A 26,222-nucleotide genomic window follows, 5' to 3' on the forward strand; every position below is an offset into this window, starting at 1 on the left:
AGCCTATTAATAGCCACTCAATGCTAGTAATAGTGTTGGTGCACTCTAACCAACGCTCATACGCCTCGACGCTACGTATTTGCCAATTTTCGCCATTTGTTTCACCATTTAAGCTAGCAGCAATGTGCGTTTATGTAATTGACTGTGTGCCTAAAACCGAGTAAATGGGTTGTGTTTTTAAATATACTGAGTGGTTTTAAGGTACGTACGTTACATCCACCGCGATTTTGGTTTTCACCTCCGCAGCAATTTTCGGCACAGTGTAGAGGCAACATTTACAGCGTGCTGTAAAATTACTTTTTCTTCATTTTGGAATATTTTTTCTAAAAGATAATTCATTCCCAGTTTTCCAGCATACATAATGGCCTCAGATAATGTTCAAAATGTCGCTGCCGGCAGAAGCTGATGCCAGAAGAATGAGCGTGTGAGACATAAGTGGTGCGGACAATCAGCGTTTATCCCGGACTTTTTTTTATTTTCCATCGAATTTTTCAATAATAATTGCAAAAAACCTTAATCGATATTTTACGCCAAACGTCTAAGTATAACGAGAAAAGTATGTAGGCTTCGCTATTTTGCACAAAACAATGATTTTATTATGTTTTTCAAATTTTCTCCGTGTACTCCAAGGGATACCTAAAAAAATAATTTAAAAGTTAATAAATCGTGCGACTGAATGGGTACACGATAGCCTGAGGTTTAAGCGCGGGATCAAATTTAACAAACCACCAGGACAGGCAAACAATAAAAATGCAATAATGAAATGCATAGCAGGATGTACCCCATCGGGGACATGACGCACTTTACAAAATTCCATTGTGTACCCGATCGGGTACACCACGGCAGTTGTGAAAGATCGCTTGTACTCAATGTGGTACACGCCGCCGTGAACAAGTTCAAAACGATGTGCCACAAGATACCCTTTCCCATTTGATAAATTATACCCAAATCTAAGATGACCATTTTCAAGATGTTTGCTGTTGTTGCAATAACTCCTAAAAATTGGATTAAAGGTACAGATACGCCATAAAAGACGCAACTATGATTTGTTGCACCGTTCGAATTTTATATGGGTCAATCCAGACTTGCCTCAATTTGTGCCCAGAATCGGCAATAAACTCAAATATTAGTTATACTAAAACACAACCAGTTTGATAGTAAACTCCGTAGATTTGGTAGCTTCGTTTCTTTTTCTAAATGTTAATGTTTTACCTTTTTCTATAAACATGTATTCTTTTACTATTTAGTCACGGATCTGAAATATTGGCGAGTTACTTTTAATTACAGAAGTTACAGGTACTAGAGTGAAATTAACGTTGACATATTTGGACTTATTAATCTGAAATAAGAAAATTTTCTTACAATTACATTTCTACTGTCTGACAAGCAACAAGATATTTATTAGCGTTGTTATATTCTAATTGATTGCCAAGAATGATAATATTTAACTAGAAAAAAAAACTACGTGTTGTTTACTTTGAAGATGATGTAGCTAGATTACGTTCAGTCCTAAGAGTTATAAGTAATCAAGCTCTTCTTATTTACTCATGATGTTAGAATAGTCTAATTCACCACTCCTCATACCACCTAATTAGTACTAAAACCACTCCATAAACCATTAGAACTGAAACCACCTCTTCAATCCAGAATTTCTGTATTCACAGTAGAATTGGTTGGTTAATTAAAGGAGCCTAGTTAATGTAAGTTTATTGGTTATGCGATCAATATCACGAATACCAATTAACTTTACGGTGTACACCGCTTCTAAACACAATAACATTATTGCATTGTTTAGGACTCGCTGTAGTCATGTTCATTTAAAATATGTTAAATCGAAAATGCCAATAAGACTCTTAAACTGGTGAATTTAAGGACCGGATTGTATGAGAAAGGACGATACATATGTGAAAATAGTGACCGATGCGACCTTTATATCACAGTCTGCCAGATTTGTGATTATTTAACCAAGGATGTAGCCAGTGAGGGAGTCCAAGGGGTCCGGACACCCCAATTTTTTTAAATTTTTCAATTACTTTTTTAGTAAAATATTATTATTATTTAAATAATTCAGTATTACTTACATGTACTGCTGAAAGATCGTTCTCAACAAAGAAACAGGTCAAGACCTTTTTAAGGAACAAAATGGGTCTTTACTCTGTCCACTACGGAAAAATATCTGTTGTCTGGACGTCCTACAAAATTTTTTCCCCGGCTATTTTCTTTAATGTAACGCTATCTTATTACTTTATTACCACTTTACTATAAGTTATTTCAGGGCTCGTTTCTTTTTTTTTGTAATTGGCTGAGCGTTAGCGAAGTCTGTTACTCGTGGCACTGGAAAAATTTAATTTCCGTCTGTATTTTTGACTGCACAATATTTCTAAAAAGAACTGACCTGTAGACTTGAAATTGTGCATGAAGCTTCATTTCATGTTAGAAAATGGTGCATGTCACTTCATGGGAGATGGCTGAGCGTTAGCGAATATTTTTACGTCGGTCTTATGAGGGAAACGAAAAAATAGCATATTAAAGTTATAAGAGGGTTTAAAATATGGCATATTAACACTTGTTACCTAATTATCTCAAAAAATTGAACATATCGTTATGGTGAATTTGGTGTGTAGATTTATTTTTAAACACTTATATGAAACTCAATTTAAGAAATAAAAATGTGAACCTATCGTGTGGCAAGATATCTCGGAACAGATTTCATCTGTAAACTTAAACATTTTGCATTACTCTTCATGTCAATAGAGTTCTCTCATAGACAATAATGAGTTCTGTGATGTTGAATTTCTAGCCACAGGATTTGGCTGAGCGCCATGCAGTCAGATAGGCCTGTCCCGCAGTAGGCTAACAAAATTCCTTTTTTGTTTAGCCTTAGACAGAGTGAATCGTGTCCTTTATTGGTTTCAAACAGTTCTTCAATGTTTTAGCCGGTGTTAATACCATTTAGATATTATACCCGTTTAATATTCTACTATTGTATAACCTTTTCCTTGTATTTAAGGCATGTAATTATATAATATATGTATATAATTTTTTTTATGATGAAAGTAATAAGTTTGTATTAATTTTACCACTATTATTTGTAGTTTGGCAGACTCTTTTACATAGATATTAAATTTATTATGAAAGTTGTTGTTTCTTCAATTTGATATAAGGATTTTATTTAATTTTCGTTTTACCGGGGAGGTAAACCTTAGCATAGAGTTCCCTTATAATTGGGCTTTATGCCTGTTAGGGCTACCTTTTGCGGGAATTTATATATTTATAGTATATATTTTAGTAGTAATTATTGTTAGTTGTAAGTAATTATTGTTTATTTATAAACTTAATTGTGTTATTTGTTTAATTTCATTTGAAATTGAGTTTGTATATTCCTGCAATAAAGAGAGTTTTCTATTCTATTCTGTATGGGTCAGTTTCGGACATGCTTCATTTATAATATAACTGATAGCCTGGCATCTAACGTTCATAATTTGTTTTTGAAATGTTTTATTGAATGTGTTAGTAATTAGTAATACACTGCCTCCTGTAATTTCTTGTGTAATGTCCTCTTCTCTGCATTCTAGTAATATTTATATAATTTGTCGATTGTACGATTAATTAATGCATTCAACTTTGGCCTGGATGGTGGAACCTTCTGAGTTTATAATATTTTTAGCCGAATTGCTACTATGGGATTTGTCTTAGTTTAGTAAAATGTTATGACAATAATTTTCTATGAATGAGTATTAAGGGATTTGAACATAAAAAACGAGAGATTGAACAAATGTTAATATGTTTAAATCAATCAGAGCATCTTGGTTTTTTTTTTTACTTTTATGAAAATTAAACGCACACTGGTTGTTCATAGTTCCGTAAGAGTGATAAGAATAAGAAAGATTTATTTTTCTCCTTTGTTACAAGCAAAAATTAGATGCACTATTTATCAAAATATTACAATAAGTTGTAACAAAATCATGTCCATTTTCATTTTCAGGCTGACCAACGAACCTTAAATACCTTAAAGTCACTAAATTACACAATTTGTCTAATAAATGTATAATAATAGATTATTACACAAAATCACGTAACAAGATTTTTAACAAAAGATAAACAATTTTAGTTTTATGTAGTGCATTAAAAAAACTAATCATTTAGATTCTGAGGTGAAAATTTAGGGATTCAAAGGCAATGCCTGATAAGAGGTTCCGCCTTACATAAATTTCTTACAAAATAAAAACAGCAATCATATAAAATATCAAATTAAATTTCAACAAAATGGTCTTGATATGAATCTAGAAAAAAGGAGGTGCATTATTAAGAAGAAAAAAATTACTGTAAATATGAGAACAACAGCAATTTTTATGTAAAAAGCTATGAAAATGAATTAACTTATTTTTTTTAGCAGGCAATTGATGTTCTTGTGGTTAATTGATTAACCACATTTTCATTTTTTTTAGCAAACACAATTTTGTGTTTGGCTAGTTTTATATTTTATGGAATTATAAAAAACATTTTAGGTTTAAAACTGTAGGTTTTTTGAAAAAGAAACGCGTTCATAGGCCTTGTAATTCCAAACTGATTAGCATGTATAAATTTAAATCTATATATATTTTCATTAATAGGACTATTTCGACTTTTAGAGTAAAAATTCTTTAACACCTAAAAAGTATAGTTTATAGATAAAATTGTATGTTTTATAAATAAAGGTCGAGAATGGTCAAAACTGTTTCTATATTATATTAGTCTAATTAGATGCTTTTTCTGCACGTGTATTGGATTTAAATAAGATTCATAAGTATTACCCCACTGAATCATATTCTATGCGACTTTGAACGGAGAAAAATATAACATACGCAATACTCTTTCGTTACAAAAATCCCGAAAAAAGTATATATCTTCAAAATGTTCTTTAATCCAGATTAATATGGTTAGATTTAGCGTCGAGATCTCTACTAGTGTGTTTTAACATAATTAATGCTGGGAGGACTTACGTTGTGCTTTGGCGTTTTTCTCAGGAGATCCAAAAATATTCATACTGTAATTACACTCATAACGAAATTCCAGGAAATCTGTTTCCTTTTCTCCAATCATGGTTTCCAGGACCGTAAACCACTATAATCAGATAATGAATATATCAATATATTTGTACTGGCTTATATAAAATAATGCGGGATTATATATGAACACGATAACTACCATAATATTTTATAGATTCAGACTAAAATTGGTACAGATACAATTTTCGCACATGGCTTGAAAGAGTTCATTAGTCAGTTAAACCGTTATAAAAAGTTTCCTTTTCGTGTTTGTGACTTTTTTAAATAGTGTGTTCCAACAAGGACCTAAAAAGACTCATATTTTAACATATGAAAGTTTAAAAATATGGAACAACTTTTACACTTACACGTTTCTCGATATCGAGAGAATTAAAAATATTCCAAGATAGAAGAAATTTGTAACATGAATGGCTATATCTCAGGTTGGCAATTCCGTGGAATAAAAAGGAAACGAATTACAGAATTACTATATAATTTACAATATTGTTTTTTTATAAACAAGTTTGTAGGAGTAGCCTATACGATAACCATGGAATAAATGAGTAGGTTTACATAGTTTCTAAGTAATTTCAACCAAACAAATTCACGCTTTCACAAAGCACATAATATACTTACGACTTTTGTAATAAGATTTCTAGATTATGGAATTTCTGAATATTAAAATGCGTTACGAGCTAGGTACTTATCATGTCTGCCTTCAGAATTATCAACAGTCTTAAAAATTAACGTTTTAAACTGATAACGGATCTTCAGTTTGATTCCTTAGATGACAACCACACAAGGCTAAGTCAGAAGTTGTATTGCATATTGGTTGAGAAATAATAATGTAAAATGTAATTGCCACAGAATACAATAATAACGTATTATGATTCTTGTGGATAGGCTGGTAGATGCAAATAATTCGTCCCTGTTGATATTATTAGGGCCTGTTTTCCTCGTGCCAACTTGGAATGTGGTTTGTTTGCAGCCCAATTCAGGCCAGAACGCTTCCTCATGGGAAATGTGGATGGGCGCGGGAAGGGGGTTGTGGGCAGGTTTGTTATGCAAATAATTCGTCCCTGTCGCTATTATTAGGGCCTGTTTTCCTCGTGCCAACTTGGAATGTGGTTTGTTTGCAGTCCAATTCAAGCCAGTACGCTTCCTCATGAGAATCGGTGATGGGCGGGGGAAGGGGCTTTTGGACAGGTCTGAAGTAGTTGATTTGTATCTCTGACACATTACTTAAATATGAAAACTTTCAAATTCAGTTTAAACACCATTTTTATAAATAACAAGGAAGCACACCTAGTTACATGTCGCGTTACAGGCTTCTCTGAAGTTACATGCAAAAGGTTCTAATGACGCTCAGCCAAATCTTAATAATGAGTCTCTAAAGATCAGGTTTTTAGGTCTGGTGCACTTGTATGTGTTTTTCAGATCTGTAAAAAATCGGTGGAGGGCCTATCTTTAACACTTTTTTTGCAACTGAGAACCTTAATATTGGAAAACTGTAATAAAAAAATCACGCAATCATCGATATAATACAATAATATCACAGTTTGTGCTTGTTTGCCCATAGAAAAAAACGTTTTTGAGGTGATTTATCAAAGTAAACAACGATGTTATAGGTAATAAAAATAAATGTACCACAATCGATAGCCTTTCAGAATACATAATTAGGTCGTTTATAAGAATTTAAACGTATAAAACGTATACAATTTAAATAAAAAGAAAGTCTGCATTAGCTACAGATATTTGTATTTGCCAATTTAGACGAACATTTGGCGACAAAAATCTGTTTCACGTCAGTTACAAGGGTAATTGTCAAAAAATGCCGTTTTACAAGAACAAGATATGTTTAGAGTATCAATAAAAAATATTACTTGAAAATATATAAAAATACTTGACTTGTATTTTACCTATAACCTCTAAACTCATAAGGAGCTAAAAAATTTAAAGGGCTCTCACACGACAGACTTTTTCGAATCAAACAAACACAACTTTGATAATAAACATGTGGCCAGACTATAATAGATTTTTGCGAGGAAGAGCTCAAAATATAAATTAAATGGAGATTTAAAGATAAGAAATACATAGTGTCACGTAACAGGCTCCGCTGAGGTTGCTATGCCACATGTTAACATTTCACATGGTTGGACTCGTTTGTTTACTCGTTTTTGTTCTGCGATTTTCTCGTTGTATCATAGTTACCCATAAGATCAATGTAAAATTGTTAGCTGGCGCTCAGCCAAGTCCCAAGTGTGGCATGCAGTTTCTTACATATAAATGAAGCTTCGATAAAAACTTCTAGTATTTAAGTTAGATAGTTCTCGAGATATCGTTTGGAAAGACAGACAGAAATGAAATTTTTCCAGCTCCTCAAGTGATTCCAGAGCTCCCCAAGTTACCTATGAGGTTTGAAAAAGTGGAAAATATGTTATGAAACTAACCAAAATGATAGAAATATGCAAATTATGTATTGGAAATTTCATTGACTAAGGGTTTTCAAAGCCTTGAGGGTTTTAAAAACAAATATTTTTGTCTGTCTGGCCGCACGATATGTCGAGAACGATAGGACCAGATTTGGATTTAGACCTCCATATTTAATATCTGCTTGTATTTTGTAAAACCTGTAAATTCTTCCAACTCATCTTACATTTAGAATTGTAATCATACAGCGTAGACATGACTGATAAAAGTATTGATGAAAAATTAGAGATAAAAAATTGTATGAACAAACTTTATATGTATACAGAGTGAAAATGGTGTCACCGCCTAATTTTAAATATTAACTGTAATGCTAATATCAAAAGATGTTTTTATATTACAAATTTTGTTATTTACTCGTACTTCAAAATAGAAAAATTTGATCACATACCTGTAAATGGCAACTATTTGTATTTTAATAATGGCGTTTTTACAACTACAGGTGTATTAGTTTTATTTTGTTATTTAATAATGCATCTGATTTAATAACATGATGTTATCTGAAAATTATTTTTGTATGGTAAATTACACGTTTAATATGAATGTTGAGCTTTTGCTTCAGTTCGCAGTCTTCTTAAATGCAACGTCTGGAATCTGTTATGTTTACAGACTTGACTTCTGGAATCTGGAGCCATGTTCGTCGGAAGCCGTGTCGAAACAGTGTCAACTGCTCGTTTTGGTGGACTTTTTTCAATCTCTGGAGACGAACATGGCTCCAGATTCCAGGAGTCAAGTTTGTAACAGCATCACATTGTAGAAGCTTCATTAAGAGGAAGAGAAACTGGAGCTAAACTCAAAACTCAAATTATATCAACTCTTCCCACCATGGCTAATTTGTGTGTACCCGTTTAAATTAATTAACCACAAAGTTTACCTAAATATTTGGTAATACTGTACAATTTGATATATAGAAATAGAGATAAACGAGGCTTGAAGGAAGCTTACGCACTAGACAGCTTTAATACAAATGAATTGTTTCAAGGATTACCTTTTTTCGTTATGGCTGTAGAGGTATTTCCAAAATACAATGTTTTACACCAATTGCGGGAATATAAATACCTGAGGAGCAGATCTTCCATCTCTGCTATAATGTCCGGTCGCTGATCAGCTAAGTTGCGCCGTTCGCAAGGGTCCTCCCTGATGTTGAAGAGGCAGGCGGACTCCCGGGGTCGACACTCCAGTGGGGGCTGAGCGGGGTCACACTTGAGCTGGGCCTCGCTGCGGAGAGATCTCACGGTGTCGGCACGCAACAGTCTCCACTGGTCTCCTACTTCCGGATAATAAAGTCTATTACCGCTAAAATTAACTCTATGCAGTGGTTATTTAGCTCTAGAAGAAAAGAATATAGGTTAAATCCATTAAATCTATCTTGGTAATAATGTATGTCATGATAACATTGGTAACAATTACGAAACGAAAGTGATACTTGGATGGGCGTTGGAATAATTATTGAGGATCGAAAGTTTTCAAAAGGGAGGGAAATTCAGAAACGGAACATATTAGCTTACAACAAGCCGGACATTTCGTTTCGAGATCTGCAATCTGATCTCTTCCTCACGTGAATAACTAACCTAATACATAACTACAATCTAAGTTAAAATAAACAAATTACACCAGAACGTTGTGACGCGCATAAGTCAGGAACCACAACAGCCATGTTGTGTGATAACTTCTCTTCTATTATTCTGGGAGTTGGCCTGACAATAGAAGTATTATTGATTGATTCTAGATGAACTTCTTAAAACCATACTGTTACTAATGTGCATTGGTTTATTATGAAGTCTCTGTTTGATACTTTAGGTTTCCTTGTTAGTAAATGTTTCAGAATGGGTAACCAAAGCGGCCTAATCTCGACTAATCTCGAATGGTTGGTTTACCAATTTAATGTATGAAGATTCAATTCCCAATGTATTATGTTGGCTTCATCCCAATTCATACGATGATCTTGATACCAGCAGTGGTTTGAAGTTTTTGATATTTCCGTTAGCCACTTTCTTGTGTTTTCTTCGTGTTCTTTTATCCTTACATTCATTGGTCTTTTGGTCTCACCTATATATTCCCTACATCGTATACTGCAAACACAGTTTTTGGAATCCTGTGTACCATTTTTGGTTTTGTTATTATGAGATTTAGTCTAAAAGTATAGTGTTTTAAACGAAGTTTTAATGTTGTATTTTTACCTACTCTTCTGATTTTCTCCGCTAATCCCGACACATAAGGAATTTACATAAACGTAAATTTATTACTTTTGTGATTCATCTGGTTAAATTTGCACTTTTTTGTAACTGATTGAGGGTATCCATTGCGTCTAAGATCCTATTAAACTTTGTTATATTTCTTTTTTAATCCATCTTTATCTGATTATAAGCTCTTTGCTCTATAAAATAACAAATAGACCATTCTCTCTTTTGAGAGATTTGGATGGTTTGATTGATAGTTTAAAAAAAGGAAGCTTTTTTAGGACTTCCACTTCCATTGTGAAGAATCGTATTAAAGATATACTATTAAAGTGATTATTTTAGTATTTCCATGAGGAAAAACAACAAAGGTATCATCCACATACCTCTACCATATCTTCGGTTTTAACTGAAATAAAGCCAAGGCTTATTGCCCAAATTCCTCCATAAATATATTGGAAAAAATAAGAGACAGAGAACCCATTGTCATCCCCTCATATTGACGGTAAATTGAGCATCTTGCATTAAAAGCGCATAGTTCTAACGGTTCAACAATTACGTCCTTTCATTTAAAGTTTGGTCTTCTTTCAGACGTAGTTCAATGACTTTGGGAGTTTCTGGAACTGGTGCATTTGGAAATAGACTTTCAACGTCAAAACTCTCGAAATCAATAAATCACGCTTGAAAGAAGACAAAACTTTAAATGAAAGGACTAAACTTTCCTTGCCATTAATTATAGCAACCTCGCTCGACCTTGCTTGATCCTGCTACACTGTGGCATTGGCAACCAACCAAATTCGGTATTTACCGTTTATAGTATATTGTATTTGTAGTATGTCTCCCGTAAATATATGACCAAAGAAACGTAAGAAAATTTTAAGTTCTACATTATTCAATAGGGAATAAAAAGAAAGGTTATTGCACTAGCTGTCACTACCTGAACAAAAATGTTAAATACTTTAACAAAGCTGTGTCTAATTATTATATTGCATTTTGATTGCATGGAGGTGGCAACTGCTTGAATTGTTCATTGTAACGAAACTCACCCACAAACGTCCTTAATCCTTTAAGAATACCTTTAAAAACGTCTTTTAATACAGTTTACAAATAATTCAGTAGCAAAATAAAACCTCTTAATATTGCTCACCTATCAAAGTAGCATTGGTGGTTTTCTTCAAGCGCTTCTGCAAAACCTGTCTTCGGGTGGTGTAACCAGCGAAGGAGACCCCCGCCCTTGACCTGAGGACTGCCTGCACGTCGTACTGCATACCTGGCACATCCCGACCTGTCTCTCCATACCAGTCGTCAGCAATGCCCTTGTGTACATTACCTGGCAAAATATGTTGTACAATAGTGTTATATATTGTGTCAATGAAAGAGTTAACCTTAAACAATATTTTGGTAAATATTAAATAGCGTAGACCTGCTATTAAATAACTTCTACTGCACCAGCAATGACTTGACCCTCAACGAAGAAAAGACGAAGAATCTGATATTTGGAGCAATGTCGCTGCTGAAATTGCAGCAGAGGCTGCAATAGTTGCTTATCACGCCCTTTTTGAGAGCTATATGACCTATGAACTCATTTTATGGAGGCGGAGGGAGGGGTCAACCTAGGACTCGTTCTGTGTCAACCTAGGAAGGGGTTTACATCTCAAAAAAAAAAGAGGTCTATGAGGACATAGGCTGGATTGGGAATACGTGATAGCTGTAGGAAAACGTTTCAAGAAGACATTTTGACAGTGGTTTTCACTACGTCGTGGCAGTGCTTTGGTCTGCTTATACAAACGGACTTCAAATGCTTGCTGCTATTCACCAACACAATACTAGATTTGCAAACAACTGCAATCTTCTACCTTACCGCACAGGATTGTACGCTAAGAACCTGCATATGCCAGCGCCACCTTTTACAACCTTCTCCTAGGTGAGTTGAACAGTCGGAACAACCATGATATCAGACTCCAGTTGAAAACTCAAGGAGTTGCTCAACGACCATTGGATTAGTTCTTACACTGGAGAAACTTTGACAGACATATTTAATTGTAATAATATAAGTTTATTCTTGTAAAAATATAATGTAATGTAATCTATTTGAACGCCTTTCAAATCTGATTGATTTTGAATAAAGTTATTTTCTTTATCTTATTAAAAGAGCGAGTTTGTTGGTTATTACTACTTATGAGGGTTACCCTATTACAGTATATCAGAATATTACAAAAAGAATTATCCGTAAACTTATATTACTTACGAATGTAATATTTTGAGGAATCAATCAATAGTAATACAGTATTTGTGTGGAATTTCCTGGAAACTTCAGTTATGTGAGTCAATACAATGTGGAGAAATTTGAGATTTACTGTAATTATTTCCTCGTCGTTATATTTACACTCTGACCCTCATCTCAACTCAACACCGGGTGTTGCCAGGATAATACTGTATAGTACTTTTTTATTTTGTCTTTATATTTTACCATGCAAATTTATGTTCTCCAAACATCATTATAGCTGGTCCAAACTACTTATTAATACCACTGATATTACATATTTATTTTATCATTTAAAATGTTCCTTTTAATGTATTAAAACGTAATATAATAATGTAACATTACACTCTTAATAAAACTAATGCCAGACAAACTTGTTTATAAAAATTACGTATCAACTTCTATTTATTCCTGTTGACTGTTATCAACTCATCTTCTAATTGTTATTATATTCCTAAGGTTGTCCTTATGTGGATGATCTGTTTTACACCTTGATAAGCATAGTGTCATTTTGTAAATATTTTGAGATTATTTTATGAATTTTTTTGTCTTATTTGGCAACCACTATATGTAAAATTAGACATCTAAAATCTTAAAGGGAGCTTTGGATGGTTCTGATGGATCTGAAACTCTTCGAAACAAGACTATAACTTTTTTATGATTTTCCATAAAGCTACAACCTTGAAAATCCATTCTTGACTTATTTGCATTTGCACTTTTATTACTGTAAAATTTAGAAACAGTTACACCTAGCTTGTTATTACCGTTTTAGTGATGTTATTGTACCAGCAAATACAAATTTATTCTAACATTATCTAATCGACTGGTTTTCTTAACTACTGAGCAATAACAGCATTCAAGGCTAGTTTCGTTATATAATTGTATAAAGGTTGGTGAGGTAAGACGTTTACTTTACTTCACGAATTAATCTAAATGGAACTTATCTACTACAACGGATATCCTAGCTGCAGAACCCGCTTATCTAAGCAGTCACTCGCTCAGCTTAACCCTTAAATCGCTCATCTGAGCGTACTTACTATTGTCATAATGATTATAAGTATTATCATACTGTCATAATGATTATAAGTATTATCATATTGTCATAACGATTATAAGTATTATCACATTGTCGTAACGATTATATGTATTATCACATTGTCATAATGATTATACGTATTATCACATTGTCATAATGATTATAAGTATTATCATATTGTCATAATGATTATAAGTATTATCATATTGTCATAACGATTATAAGTATTATCACATTGTCATAAAGATTATACGTACTATCACATTGTCATAATGATTATACGTATTATCACATTGCCATAACGATTATACGTATTATCACATTGTCATAATGATTATACGTATTATCACATTGTCATAATGATTATAAGTATTATCATATTGTCATAACAATTATACGTATTATCACATTGTCGTAACGATTATACGTACTATCACATTATCATAATGATTATACGTATTATCACATTGTTATAATGATTATAAGTATTATCACATTGTCATAACGATTATAACGTATTATCACATTGTCATAATGATTATACGTATTATCACATTGTCATAATGATTATAAGTATTATCATATTGTCATAATGATAATAAGTATTATCATATTGTCCTAACGATTATACGTATTATCACATTGTCATAACGATTATACGTATTATCACATTGTCATAATGATTATACGTATTATCACATTGTCATAATGATTATACGTATTATCACATTGTCATAATGATTATAATGATTATAAGTATTATCATATTGTCATAACGATTATATGTACTACCACATTGTCATAATTTATAAGTATTATCACATTGTCATAACGATTATACGTATTATCACATTGTCATAACGATTATACGTACTATCACATTGTCATAATGATTATACGTATTATCACATTGTCATAATGATATTATCACAGTGTCATAATGATTATACGTATTATCACATTGTCATAATGATTATAAGTATTATCATATTGTCATAATGATTATAAGTATTATCACATTGTCATAATGATTATACGTATTATCACATTGTCATAATGATTATACGTATTATGACATTGTGATAATGATTATAAGTATTATCACATTGTCATAACGATTATACGTATTATCACATTGTCATAATGATTATACGTATTATCACATTGTCATAATGATTATAAGTATTATCATATTGTCATAATGATTATAAGTATTATCATATTGTCATAACGATTATAAGTATTATCACATTGTCATAATGATTATACGTATTATCACATTGTCATAATGGTTATAAGTATTATCATTTTTTTTTATTTAAAGGAGAGGCCAATCCCCTTTTAAGCCTTATTCTGTCCGCCCTCATGGGCCACTGGCCTGTGCGAGGATCTTATGAAACAGAATAAGGGGGAGAGTCGATACAGTACAAGGTCAATGGTACTGATAAAAAGTGCAATGGTCACAGGCAGGATTTGAACCTGCGTTATCTCTAACTCAGACCCAAAGTTCAACGACTTAGACCGCTCGGCCATCGGCACTTCCATCACGCCATTGTCATAATGATTATAAGTATTATCATATTGTCATAATGATTGTAAGTATTATCACATTGTCATAACGATTATACGTCTTATCATATTGTCATAATGAGCGGCTCTACTAAGTGGAAAATCGAAGATCCGATTGAACACACTATTTTCTAACCATATAGGCTACAATATATTTTGTAACGGTAAAGGTATTGTTAATTGGCTATCTTCCCTGACCAGTGAATATATTTATATAGTTCTTGGATCCATGATTAAAATTATCGATCATGTGATCGTTCTGATAGGAAATACATAATGCATTCGTATTAGTACAAATTTAATAATGACAATGGATGATTTAAAAGAATAAAAGTTTTCGAACTTTTGGAAGGACAATAGCCGAGTGCACGTTGTACGTCTAAAGCTATATTAAAAGTTAATAAATAAATAAAAAAACTTGCACGACACTGATACCGATTATTTGTATTTGTAAATAAGTGTAATTTAATGCCAAAAGTTCTAACTTGTTACACCTAGATTTTGCGTGACTTGATCAATCTAAATCTGTAAGTTAAATTTTAGTGAACAATATCAAGTTGTATAGTAATATTTCTAAAATATACTTTTTGAATTATTATTATAACTTTGAAGTATATATTTAAAGGCATAAATAAATGTGAATTACTAGGAAGTTTAATATAACAAACTATTGCAGCTTTGATGTTACTTTATATGTGTTACTTTAATAATAAAGTAAATATATATAAATATATATATATATAAACTTATGTTATATATATATCATATGTTTACATATGACTAATAATTAGCTGCGTATTATTTTACTGAAAATTATTAACACCGAAGATCTTTGTTGACAGAAAATAACTAACTCTCTGTTGATTTCTATGTTAGAATGTTCTATTCTGTGTTCTTTACAGTTACAGAATACAGTAAAAGTATGAAATTGACATTATTTCATATACTGACAATATAAATGCTGAAAATAAATATGACAACCCACTTCAGACACTACACTAAATCTTTTTGTTTCGTTACGGAAGGAGGTTAGCCTACACAGGAACGCGACTTTACGTCACGTCCAGTTTGAATGGTCACGAAGGTGTGCTCTTAAGTCTGTGCGTGACGTGCCGTGACGTTAGCCACGTAAACATTTTGACATAAAACATTTTTCCATCAGATTTGATTCAAATCTTTCCATCAACACTTGGACGTGATGCCAAGTTACGGTATTCGAGAAGCCCTTTACTCTGGTACTAATGAGCTGAACTGGACTTATTATCATTGTAGTCCGGTTTCTCTCCCTATACTAAACTGGGGCCTAGAATGAATAATTATAGTTTATTTTTATCAATGGGTTCCTACCCAGAATTTTAAAATCCAAAGGAGAGACTTGTACTATTTTCAATGACAATAATTCGATCATTTTTATCACGTGTTCAGTCGAACGTCTCAACGACTTTTCAGGTACTTCGTTTGATATAAACTCTCAAGTTTTGACAATTTTGAGTCAACGTCTTAAATTAGGTTGCGGCTCGGAGTCACTCATGAAAAAGTGTAACGCCCGGTAACGTTACGATGCCCGTCCAGTGGGTCCGCCGCACGGGATCCGCACGGGATAAAGCAGATAACTATGTTTATTCGTGAAAATGTGGAGTGCTTAGATTCGTCATTTACAACAACTACAACAATAAAGGTAAATAATTGTACACTGATATTTCATTATCGTAAACTATGATTGATTGATTAATTGTTAGATTGACAAAAAAGTTAAGAAACTGAGTTTATAGGTTATGTCATACTATTGACAAATGTTGATAGTGTTAAGTAAATTATTAGTTTAAATCACTCTGCAATCAATCGTAATTCAGTCGATTGAGAAGAAACAGCGCGTATTGCTAGTCAAACATTTAAAATAACAAATTATAACCTCTAACCTGTCATAACAGTGCGACCAAACAAACGAACTAAACCGACCAATCACCACGCGCGGAGTTAGAATTTAACTGTGTTTAGCAAGAATTTCAAATTCCAATTTTAGTAAATGTTTTATTCAACTTTACCATTTACAATAACAAATTTTAATTAATTTCAAATTATGTACAATGTTTTAGTAAACAAAATATATTTCTATAGTTAAAATTTGTGCAATTCTTATTTTCATTCAATTCCTTGTTCCTATTGTGCAATTTAATTAATATTCATATTAATAATTATTCTACCGAGAAAAAGACGTTGTCACGTAAAACCTTCGCCCGTAAAACGGACTTTACAGGCAACCATAATTTTTTTGAGTTCCACTACTAACAGTATTATAATTTACATATATTTTTATAATTTACAAAGTACGATTACAAATAATCTGTCAAAGAAATTATGAAAATGTTGAGCTCTAGTAGAACTCCTATAGAATAAGAGGTTTACACGTGAAACAAATTAATTCTACAATCTTACCTTTGTGACATGTTGCAGATTTGGCATCGAGTGTGGTTTGTACTTTCAGCAATTTTGGATTAATAGGATCTAGATTTCGCTTTGGAATAATATTCTGGGTGTAATGAGTTTTGTTCAAATTGGAAAAAAGACAGTATCAGAAAGTTGTTTCAATCATGTTACATTATTACCCTTTGACTTACTCAGTACAATAACACTAGAGAAAGAACTACATTTGGAAATAAAGAGGTTTATGCATCCTCATTATAAAACAGCATTAATTTTTTAGAAAATTTTAAAATTCATACTCTTTGAACTTATAATCTGTATTAAATTAAAAATCCTTTCAAGTTATATTTAGATATTTCATGTCTATAAAGGTTTACTACTCCCTAAAACAGCCCCTGGGTAAAACCAAATCTGTTCACATTCATAGCCCTGTATTTGACCAACATAAATGTATAAGTGTAAAATAAATGTTTTAAAAAGTTTCCATAGAACAGGCTTTAGTTGGGATAAAAAACTTATTAATTAGCCTACCTCGTAATGTAAATTGGACGCCCTTAAATACGCTTTATGTATTATGATGAAGTCAATTACTTAAAGGTTTGTATAAAGCCACAGCCAAATAAAAAAATGATTGACTTGATAATTTCTTAACACAACTTTTCTACGATGTAACTTTCTAAAATTACAAACTCACTCAAATTATAATTAACGTGACTTAAGTATATTAACACTTTGCTTTCTTAACTTTTAAAGTTTCGAATATATGAACTTTCAAAATGAAGCTTAGTGCAAAAGGTACAAAAACTAAAATTATTGTAACTGTAATAAAACCTGGTTTTCGGTTACCGGTTCCGTTAATAAATGTCGAGGGCCTGTCTCACCTTAAAACATATCTTTTTCAATAAATTGATTCACGTTAATTCAAAGTTCACTTTTTACATGAATCGTCATGAATATTGCTGGTGCTACTAATATAAAAGCTCAAAAAATAAAATAAAATAAAGAAATAAAATTGGTAATGTTTACCATAATAAACATCCAATCTCCCTTGAAGGAATATAAATAATCATTCATGAGGGTTAACAATACTTATGCAAATGATATTAGACACAAAAATTAGCAAAATATTTATATAAATGTATATCTTATATAATCTCTGTCTGCTCATAATGTGTTTATTTTTTAAGAAATCAAATTCCATAACGAGTTTAAAGCAAATAATTTAAAACTTGGCATCTATGTACATATCTTTTAAAGGAACAATTACGAAATATGTTATGTTTAAAAATGTTGGCGTATGCTAGGCTTAAGAATGAAATATATTTGCATGAATGATGTATTATTACAAAGTTATTGACAAATAGGCTGTAACAGTATAAATTTACCTTTTTTGTATAAATTGACTAAAAAAATGAAAGATATGTGGCTGTTTTAATTGGTAAGTGTAACAATAGATGTCATTATTATACAACGTTTTATTTAAAAATCTGTTAACAACGTAAAGAATTAAATGCGATAATTCTTTCACTCTCAAGTTGGGATGGTATTTTTAACAGGTTCCAATACAGCTAAGGATTACGTTGGTTAAAGGGACAGCATCAACAAAGTGCAACTATCCACGAAACCAGTTTTACTGTGATGAAGCTGTTTGCTGGTTTTCAATCACAAATACGATGTTGTTGAAAGGTTGCCACTAAAACGATTGCATTCCGATTGATGCACGTTTTCGTACGTGAAATCTACCTCCGTTCACTAGTTCTATTGTATTTTCACGAATACTCCAATATAATATCGGGCACTTGAAGAATGGTTTTTCACATTTTTCACGAACCCTAAAGTAGAGGAGTGGTCGCGTGATTAGTAAAGGAGTGGTCATTTGATTAGTAAAGGAGTTGTCACTTGATTAATAAATGTGTTGTCATTTGATTAATAAATGTGTTGTCATTTGATTAGTAAATGTGTTCTCATTTGATTAGTAAATGAGTGGTCATTTGATTAGTAAATGTGTTGTCATTTGATTAGTAAATGTGTTGTCATTTGATTAGTAAATGAGTGGTCATTTGATTAGTAAATGTGTGGTCATTTGATTAGTAAATGAGTGGTCATTTGATTAGTAAATGTGTTGTCATTTGATTAGTAAATGTGTTCTCATTTGATTAGTAAATGTGTTGTCATTTGATTAGTAAATGAGTGGTCATTTGATTAGTAAATGTGTAATCATTTGATTAGTAAATGGGTGGTCATTTGACTTATCACATTCGTTCAAGGCTCTCTTGAATATCGTAGTCTAACGATCCGTACTTATTTATGATAGTAAATAAAGATACATTTTTAAAATTACGAAAATTACATTAATAATATGAAATGTGTTTAAAGAGGACTGGCTGTGAGAAATCAAATACTCACAACCACTAATTCGCCAACAGGCGTGCCACGTGTTTGTGAAATAAAAACTGCGAATACCGTGTCACCATTAACGAATTGTTCACGTGTACGAAGATATTTATAACTTCTCTTTTATTCATTTTTGCACTTTGAAGATACTTCACAATGCATCTGCATTCTATTTCTTTTTTTAAATATATTTTAACTCCAGATTTTATAATTTTTCTTCGCGATTTGCTGTGATTTCTTAAAAATAGGAGCTCTAGATATAAAAGTAATATTGGCTTATGTTTATAAAAAAAATCATAACTTATTTTAATCTATTATATTTTTTTAAGAACTGAAAATGCACATAAACTATTTTATGTGGGGTTTGTGTATATTTATCGCTATCATCCTCATGAATGGATATGTTGTCGATATTATTTTTGCATTTTTGCCTATTATGATCCCCAAAATCTTAAGCCACCACCTCTCCAAAACTTCTGTTTAGATTGCATTCAATGAAACTTTGGTATGTATGTATGTCAAAGATTCTTCGGATTCTTTAACTTAATAGTACTCATTAGATTTTAATAAGTCTTCAGAATAAAAATTGGTTATTTTTTTTAGTTTGCAAATTGGATATGGTTACTTTTGAGTAATTCAAGCTTTGGATAATGGATAAGGAAGTAGTATAAAAATACTAGTTTTGATTGTTATACAAATATTTGACATTACCTCCGTAAATATTTGACATTACCTCCGTAAATATTTGACATTACCTCTGTTCGTAATTATTTTGGAATAAGATAGCTTTGATGTTAAACTTATTACACCCTTAATTGCTCGGCATCATTTGAAAATTTATCTTAACTGAGAAGTCTTAGAACAAAAATGACAAATATCACTCCCTTCTCATTCCTAATGTGTAAATATAATATAGAAGTAAATGTTTGTGTGTTCTAACGACTCAAATACGTAAATATTTATGACAATATATTTATAACGTACAAACAACGTACAAACAAATAACGTACAAACATAGCAATCTTACCTTTGAGGTACTTCCAGTCGTCTCGCCTGATTGCCGCGTACACGTCGCCCACATCATCAATGTTGTAGACGAACTGGGTCCTGGGTGACTGGCCTCCGGTTACCAGAGCATCCCACATATCCACTCCGTCTATCTCCCCCAGGTTGCTCACGTTTTGCCCTGTAACATGGCATGTTTCTTGGATTTTAACCCAAACTTATTTCAATTGTATTAAGGAGTTTGTATGAGTAAGTTGGTTGGTCTCAATCAATGTTTTGTTTGGAAAATAATTTTAATTTTTAATTCTTGACTATTTAAAATAAACTTTCTTTAAGCCAGAGAAATAAGTCATTTATTATCACACCTTGAGGACAGACATGCAAAACCAGATAGTATTATAATGAGGTCCAAAAAAGTGGCTAAAGAAAAAACGTGTAATTCTTACACAAGTTCTAGTTTTAGTGAGTTTTGCGTTTTTTATTCGTTTAAGTCTAAGTAGTTTATTTTATTTAATTAAACATAAATATTAAGAGAGTTAAACGTTTTACATTTTTTTCTAACGGGCATTGATTTTTATAAATAAAAACCTTGCCACTCCTCCTAGGCGTCTTTTGTATTTGTGCTGTAAACATTTCATATTCCTATCTCCAACAGTATTTTTTTTAAACCGATTACAAATTGTCCCCAAATTCTGTTTCAAATTCCCACCACTCTTCGTAGAAAAATCAAAAAAATTTAATTTTTCCTGTCTTCAGAAATAGTGCCATATTTTAAAGGACATTGACAAACATTTTCTTTAAAGTAAAAAAAACCAGTAGTCTGACTGAAAACCGAACCATCCTAAAGATATGAACTGCTCACCGCGTTTCTGATCGCAAAAAAAGTAAATTGTTTCAATCAATTCATAAAAATAAGGGCTACATGTGACAAAAACATTAAAAACTATTATATTTTTTATAATCGTAAATAATACTACTAATACCATGCTTCAGCAGGGACTGGAATTTAAATTTATTCTGTCGTAGAACTTACGATTTGAGTTAAAATAACGCTGCCATGCCATGACAAGTTTAGTACCCGGCGATAAAAGTTTGACGGCATACCAGAGTAAAAGTAACAGACTTGGTATTCCGAGTGACCTTGTAATGATTATTTATTCTTTGCTTAATGTCACGAGGAAGTCATGCAAATAAGTGCTAGCCAAGAAATACATGTCTAACTTATACGATACAACTTCACATTGCGCAAGGTTTGCTGATTTATCGAAATATTCTTACAGCAACGCATACCTTTGTTAAACAGTGTGGTATATACAGGGTGTTTGAAAAGTATGGGTACGGCTTAATATTTTAAAAACCACAGGAGATAACATCTATAAACTTTGCACAGTGTCGTATGGCTATGTAAACTATTTTTCCTTGCTATTACCATAACATGCCAACTATGGGGGGACGGCCCACAGAGGAAAACATGGAAATCTTAAATTAAAGCATGGGTCGAGTGATACCTCATTTGAAAGAGCTCACTTAGTAGAGTTGAATGCCGCAAACCGCATCTCAAAAGGTTTATTCAATCAGAAATGGCGGCTTGTTTTAGGTACACATTGTGAAGTACATTATGCGCTGCCATTTCTGACTGGATCCTCGTATTCTGATGCGGTAGGCGGCGTTTCACTCTACTAACCAATGTGTTTTCACTGACTTTTTTTTAATTAGCACATTATGTCATAAATTTATAACACAATAAATAACACAATAAATACCAATGTTTTTTAGTTTATCGACCCATGCTTCAATTTAAGATTTCCATGTTTTCCTCTGTGGGCCGTCCCCCCATGGTTGGCATGTCATGGTAATAGCAAGGAAAAATAGTTTACATAGCCATATGACACTGTGCAAAGTTTATAGATGTTATCACCTATGGTTTTTAGAATATTAAGCCGTACCCAGACTTTTCAAACACCCTGTATATAGACGTGATTTATAAAAAAATTGTAAAATTTATAAAAAAATTCCGTTTTTAATTCATTACAATTTTTATTTAGATCGATCATTTAAAGGTTAACGAAAAAATATCAGACTTTCTCAAAATTTCAAATAAAATATTAGTAGAATGTTTCCATTTTATAGCCATAGGTTATTGTAAAAATATTAATTGGACAACGCATTATTATTTTTGATGTAAGATACACTTATAAATATAGTATAAAACTAACTAATCAACAAAAACTTATAGAAATGCAATTTTAAATCTGAATTAAATACTGCACTGAAATGAGCAATATATAAATAAAAATCGCATACAATAAGTTTGTTTCGTTTGGTATTGATAAAATCAAAAGTTTGAATGAAGGAATACAAAAAATAAAATACACTACTAAACATTTAATGTAAAAAAACGACAAGTAGGATCAGATCCGTACTGAGACCGGTTTTTCGGAAAATTATACCGGAACTCGGGCCTTCAGGAAGCCCTAGGCTGGCCCCACCATTCATCAATCAATCAATATTTATTGCATTTTTCCCTGCAGTAGTGATGACCCAATGTCGTTGACATAAATGAGAAATAAAATTGGGCTAAGAATTGATCCCTGGGGAACCCCGTAGCTCAACTGAATTGAATTTGAAAACTGATGATAAATTTGGACAACTTGAGTTCTGTCGCTTGAAAACTGTCGCATGTATTTGAAGCGAACATGACAATAGGCGGAGCGGTAGTGGGACATGACAGGATCCAGCCGAATATCTTTTCCGGGGCCCGCCAAAGTTAAGTACGGCTCTGAGTAGGGTATTAGTAAACATACTGGAACTTACTCGTAGATCATTTTTGGATCCAAAATTTAACGTTTTTATAATTTAATGTCGTGTTGAAATGCTGCTAATGTAAAACTATTTCAAAAACAATTAGAACGTGGTCATTTACAGCACATTTTATTATGATACAACATAGAACGGAGAATCTAATATAAATTTGTATTAGGTAGGTAGCACGTTTAAAAATAGATTTTCAAATTTTGAGATAAATATTTTAGCGAGTAAAGTAAAGAGCGTGTACCGGCAGCAGAATAAAGGGTGGGTAGCCAGTCAGTCATGTACATGAGCTGCGAGGAGACACGATGTCTGTGCTGTATGAGAGGGCTCCAGATTGCCGCCACGGCGCGCACCCCACCCTCCCAGGGTGTCTCCTTGATCTGGAACATACCAAAACCAAATTCTTTATTTATCTCATGGTAAGAAAGTAGGGCAATACAATAAATAATAACCATTGTACGAGAAGACACGAAATAGGTCAAGGATTTAGCCAGGAAAAATGTTTTGGGGCCCACAACTGATATTTTTGTACTGGACAGAGTGAGACCCCATTTTGTTCTTTAAAAAGTTCTTGACGCGTTTCTTTGTTGAGAACGAACTTTCAGTAGTGTATGTCAGTAATACGGAATTACTTAAATAATAATAATAGTTTACTAAAAAATTTATTTAAACTATTCGAAATTAGAGGGGGGCCGGACTGATTGGACCCCCCCCCAAAGATTGGCAAACATTGAGATACAGTAACTAAACACATTTTATGAATACTTTGTTTATATAAAACTATTGCGTAACATGAAACATAAATAATGATCTAACAGTGTTAATAATTATACGTAAAAATACAAAGAAATATTGAATGAAACTGTACAAATAAACTATAAACAATATAAACAATCAATGACGTAATTCATAACTTTCTTTCGCACGTACCAAATGCACGTTCGTACTCACCCAAACGCACACACTAACGAACTCATGCACCTTTTATCAAACGAAAAACTTAGATTAAATGCCTGGAATAATCTGTTAATATGCTTGCCCTTTTAGAGTCGTTTATCTGTCAGAGTATACGGATGTTATCATGGATTCGACGGCATGGCTACGAGTAGAGAATAATCAATCAGTACTAATTGTGTTATTGTTGACAATTTGTAACAAAATTTGTTATTGTGACCTTAGTGGTTCTTTTAATCTTTATTACCAAGTCATCCTAATGCAGCTGTCTGTTAGGAAGAGTATGAAAAACATGGGCTTGTAAAATGTTTACATAAATGCAATACAAGGACATGCGGTCACACATAACAAACACAAAACCATCCATACAATTACGTTTCGGATGATGCAAAACGTGCTCTGGAGATGAGGATCGAAGCTTATTTCACCTTCATAGGGAAATGTGTCAATTTTAGGGTAAATGTATCTAAATCACAAAAACTATTATACATCTAATTTTAAGATAAACGCATAATAGACACCACATGTTTGGCCAGATGACCGATATTTAAATATATCGAATCTTAGCTTCTGCATCAGTTATTTTTATGTTTTCTTATATACGGTGTGCGTGCGCGAGCGTGCGTGTGAATAATTATGTATATAAAAAGTACGCAACATTTTATTTCGGTAATAGCGCAACATAGACCACAGCTAAAGTTTTTAATTTTGAGAAGTTGACTTTAAAAAATTACTTTTATTGCTGCACATTTTTAATACTAAGGTACAACATGGCGATTGTTCAATATTCCGAGAAAGGGTAGCTACATATCAAATGTCATCGTATAGTAAAACCTAAAAGTGCTTTAGAGTTCCCAGGTAATTAAAAAAACCTGTTTTATAGTTTGTATAAAACAGCAAAACTGATAGTTTTCCATAAATCATAAAGATTCCTGATATTTTAAATACAATGTTTTCCGAATAATTCGATAATGCATTAAATGTATGAGTGATACAATCGTTACCATAATTCAATAAGTGTTAACAACATGGCAGGGCTTCGTTAAATAAAAAATTAATCATGGCTCAAGGAGTAAGTAGGTAGATTATGGACCTTAAGAGTGTGCAAGTAAACACCACTGTAAAATAAACTGCCATTTAATAAAGAGTGACGGAGAGTTAAATACACAATATTAAGGTAGTACAATCGATTTTTGGTTGGGCAAAGATATTTTTATTTTAAATAAATAAACTTTTAAAATATCGCTCATGTAAAAGTCTTTCCCTCAATATATAATCATAAATATTCTAGTTCGTTATAATCGATTTATTATACTCGATTATATAGAAAACGTATGGTTCTTACAGTTTATTAAAATACAAATCTAATTTAATTACTTGTATTTCACCATACAATATATGATCAACTATGCGAAAGTCGCACCATAAATAATTTTGAGTTATTGGTAAAAAGATTGAAACGTTAGCTACGAATATAATAAATCAATTGTAAGGTTGAGGCGCCAAGAACGTGACATAGGGCGAGGTCCAGGGTTGACCCCCTGGCTGGCACGATTGACCGACAGACCGCGGAGTCCTTGACCGACACATGCGCCATGTGGGTTACAGTTACTGGTCTAGCTGGCAGAGTTTACCTAACAAGAACTGGTGGTGCATGCAACACTGTCCTGCCCAACACTGGAGGTTCTATGCACGTACTTTATATTGACCGACACATGCACCATGTGGGTTACAGTTACTGGTCTATACCTAGCTGGCAGAGTTTACCTAACACGAACTGATGGTGCATGCAACACTGTCCTGCCTAACACTGGAGGTTCTACGCACGTACTTTATATTGACCGACACATGCACCATGTGGGTTACAGTTACTGGTCTACCGGGCAGAGTTTACCTAACAAGAACTGGTGGTGCATGCAACACTGTCCTGCCCAACACTGGAGGCCATGCGCCATGTGGGTTACAGTTACTGGTCACCTGGCAGAGTTTACCTAACAAGAACTGGTGGTGCATGCAACACTGTCCTGCCCAACACTGGAGGTTCTACACACGTACTTTATATTGACCGACACATG

The 26,222-nt window shown here is 32.6% G+C and overlaps 1 protein-coding gene across 4 annotated transcripts in view; it reads right to left on the reverse strand.

The window, feature by feature from the left end:
• Positions 1–26,222, reverse strand: part of LOC124361989 (arylsulfatase I-like) — a 178,035-nt gene that overhangs the window by 10,008 nt on the left and 141,805 nt on the right. For 3 of the 4 annotated variants that reach the window (XM_046816108.1, XM_046816111.1, XM_046816110.1), the window contains exons 9-12: positions 23,438–23,573; positions 20,405–20,563; positions 10,839–11,021; positions 8,574–8,784 (exon numbers count right to left, since the gene is read on the reverse strand). In XM_046816108.1, coding sequence (XP_046672064.1) covers positions 8,574–8,784; positions 10,839–11,021; positions 20,405–20,563; positions 23,438–23,573 — 689 coding nt within the window. The remainder of the gene's footprint in view (positions 1–8,573; positions 8,785–10,838; positions 11,022–20,404; positions 20,564–23,437; positions 23,574–26,222) is intronic. The other variant, XM_046816112.1, reaches the window with a different exon arrangement.

The sequence above is a fragment of the Homalodisca vitripennis genome, chromosome 5 (assembly GCF_021130785.1).
Source record: "Homalodisca vitripennis isolate AUS2020 chromosome 5, UT_GWSS_2.1, whole genome shotgun sequence".
NCBI classification, from domain to species: domain Eukaryota; kingdom Metazoa; phylum Arthropoda; class Insecta; order Hemiptera; family Cicadellidae; genus Homalodisca; species Homalodisca vitripennis.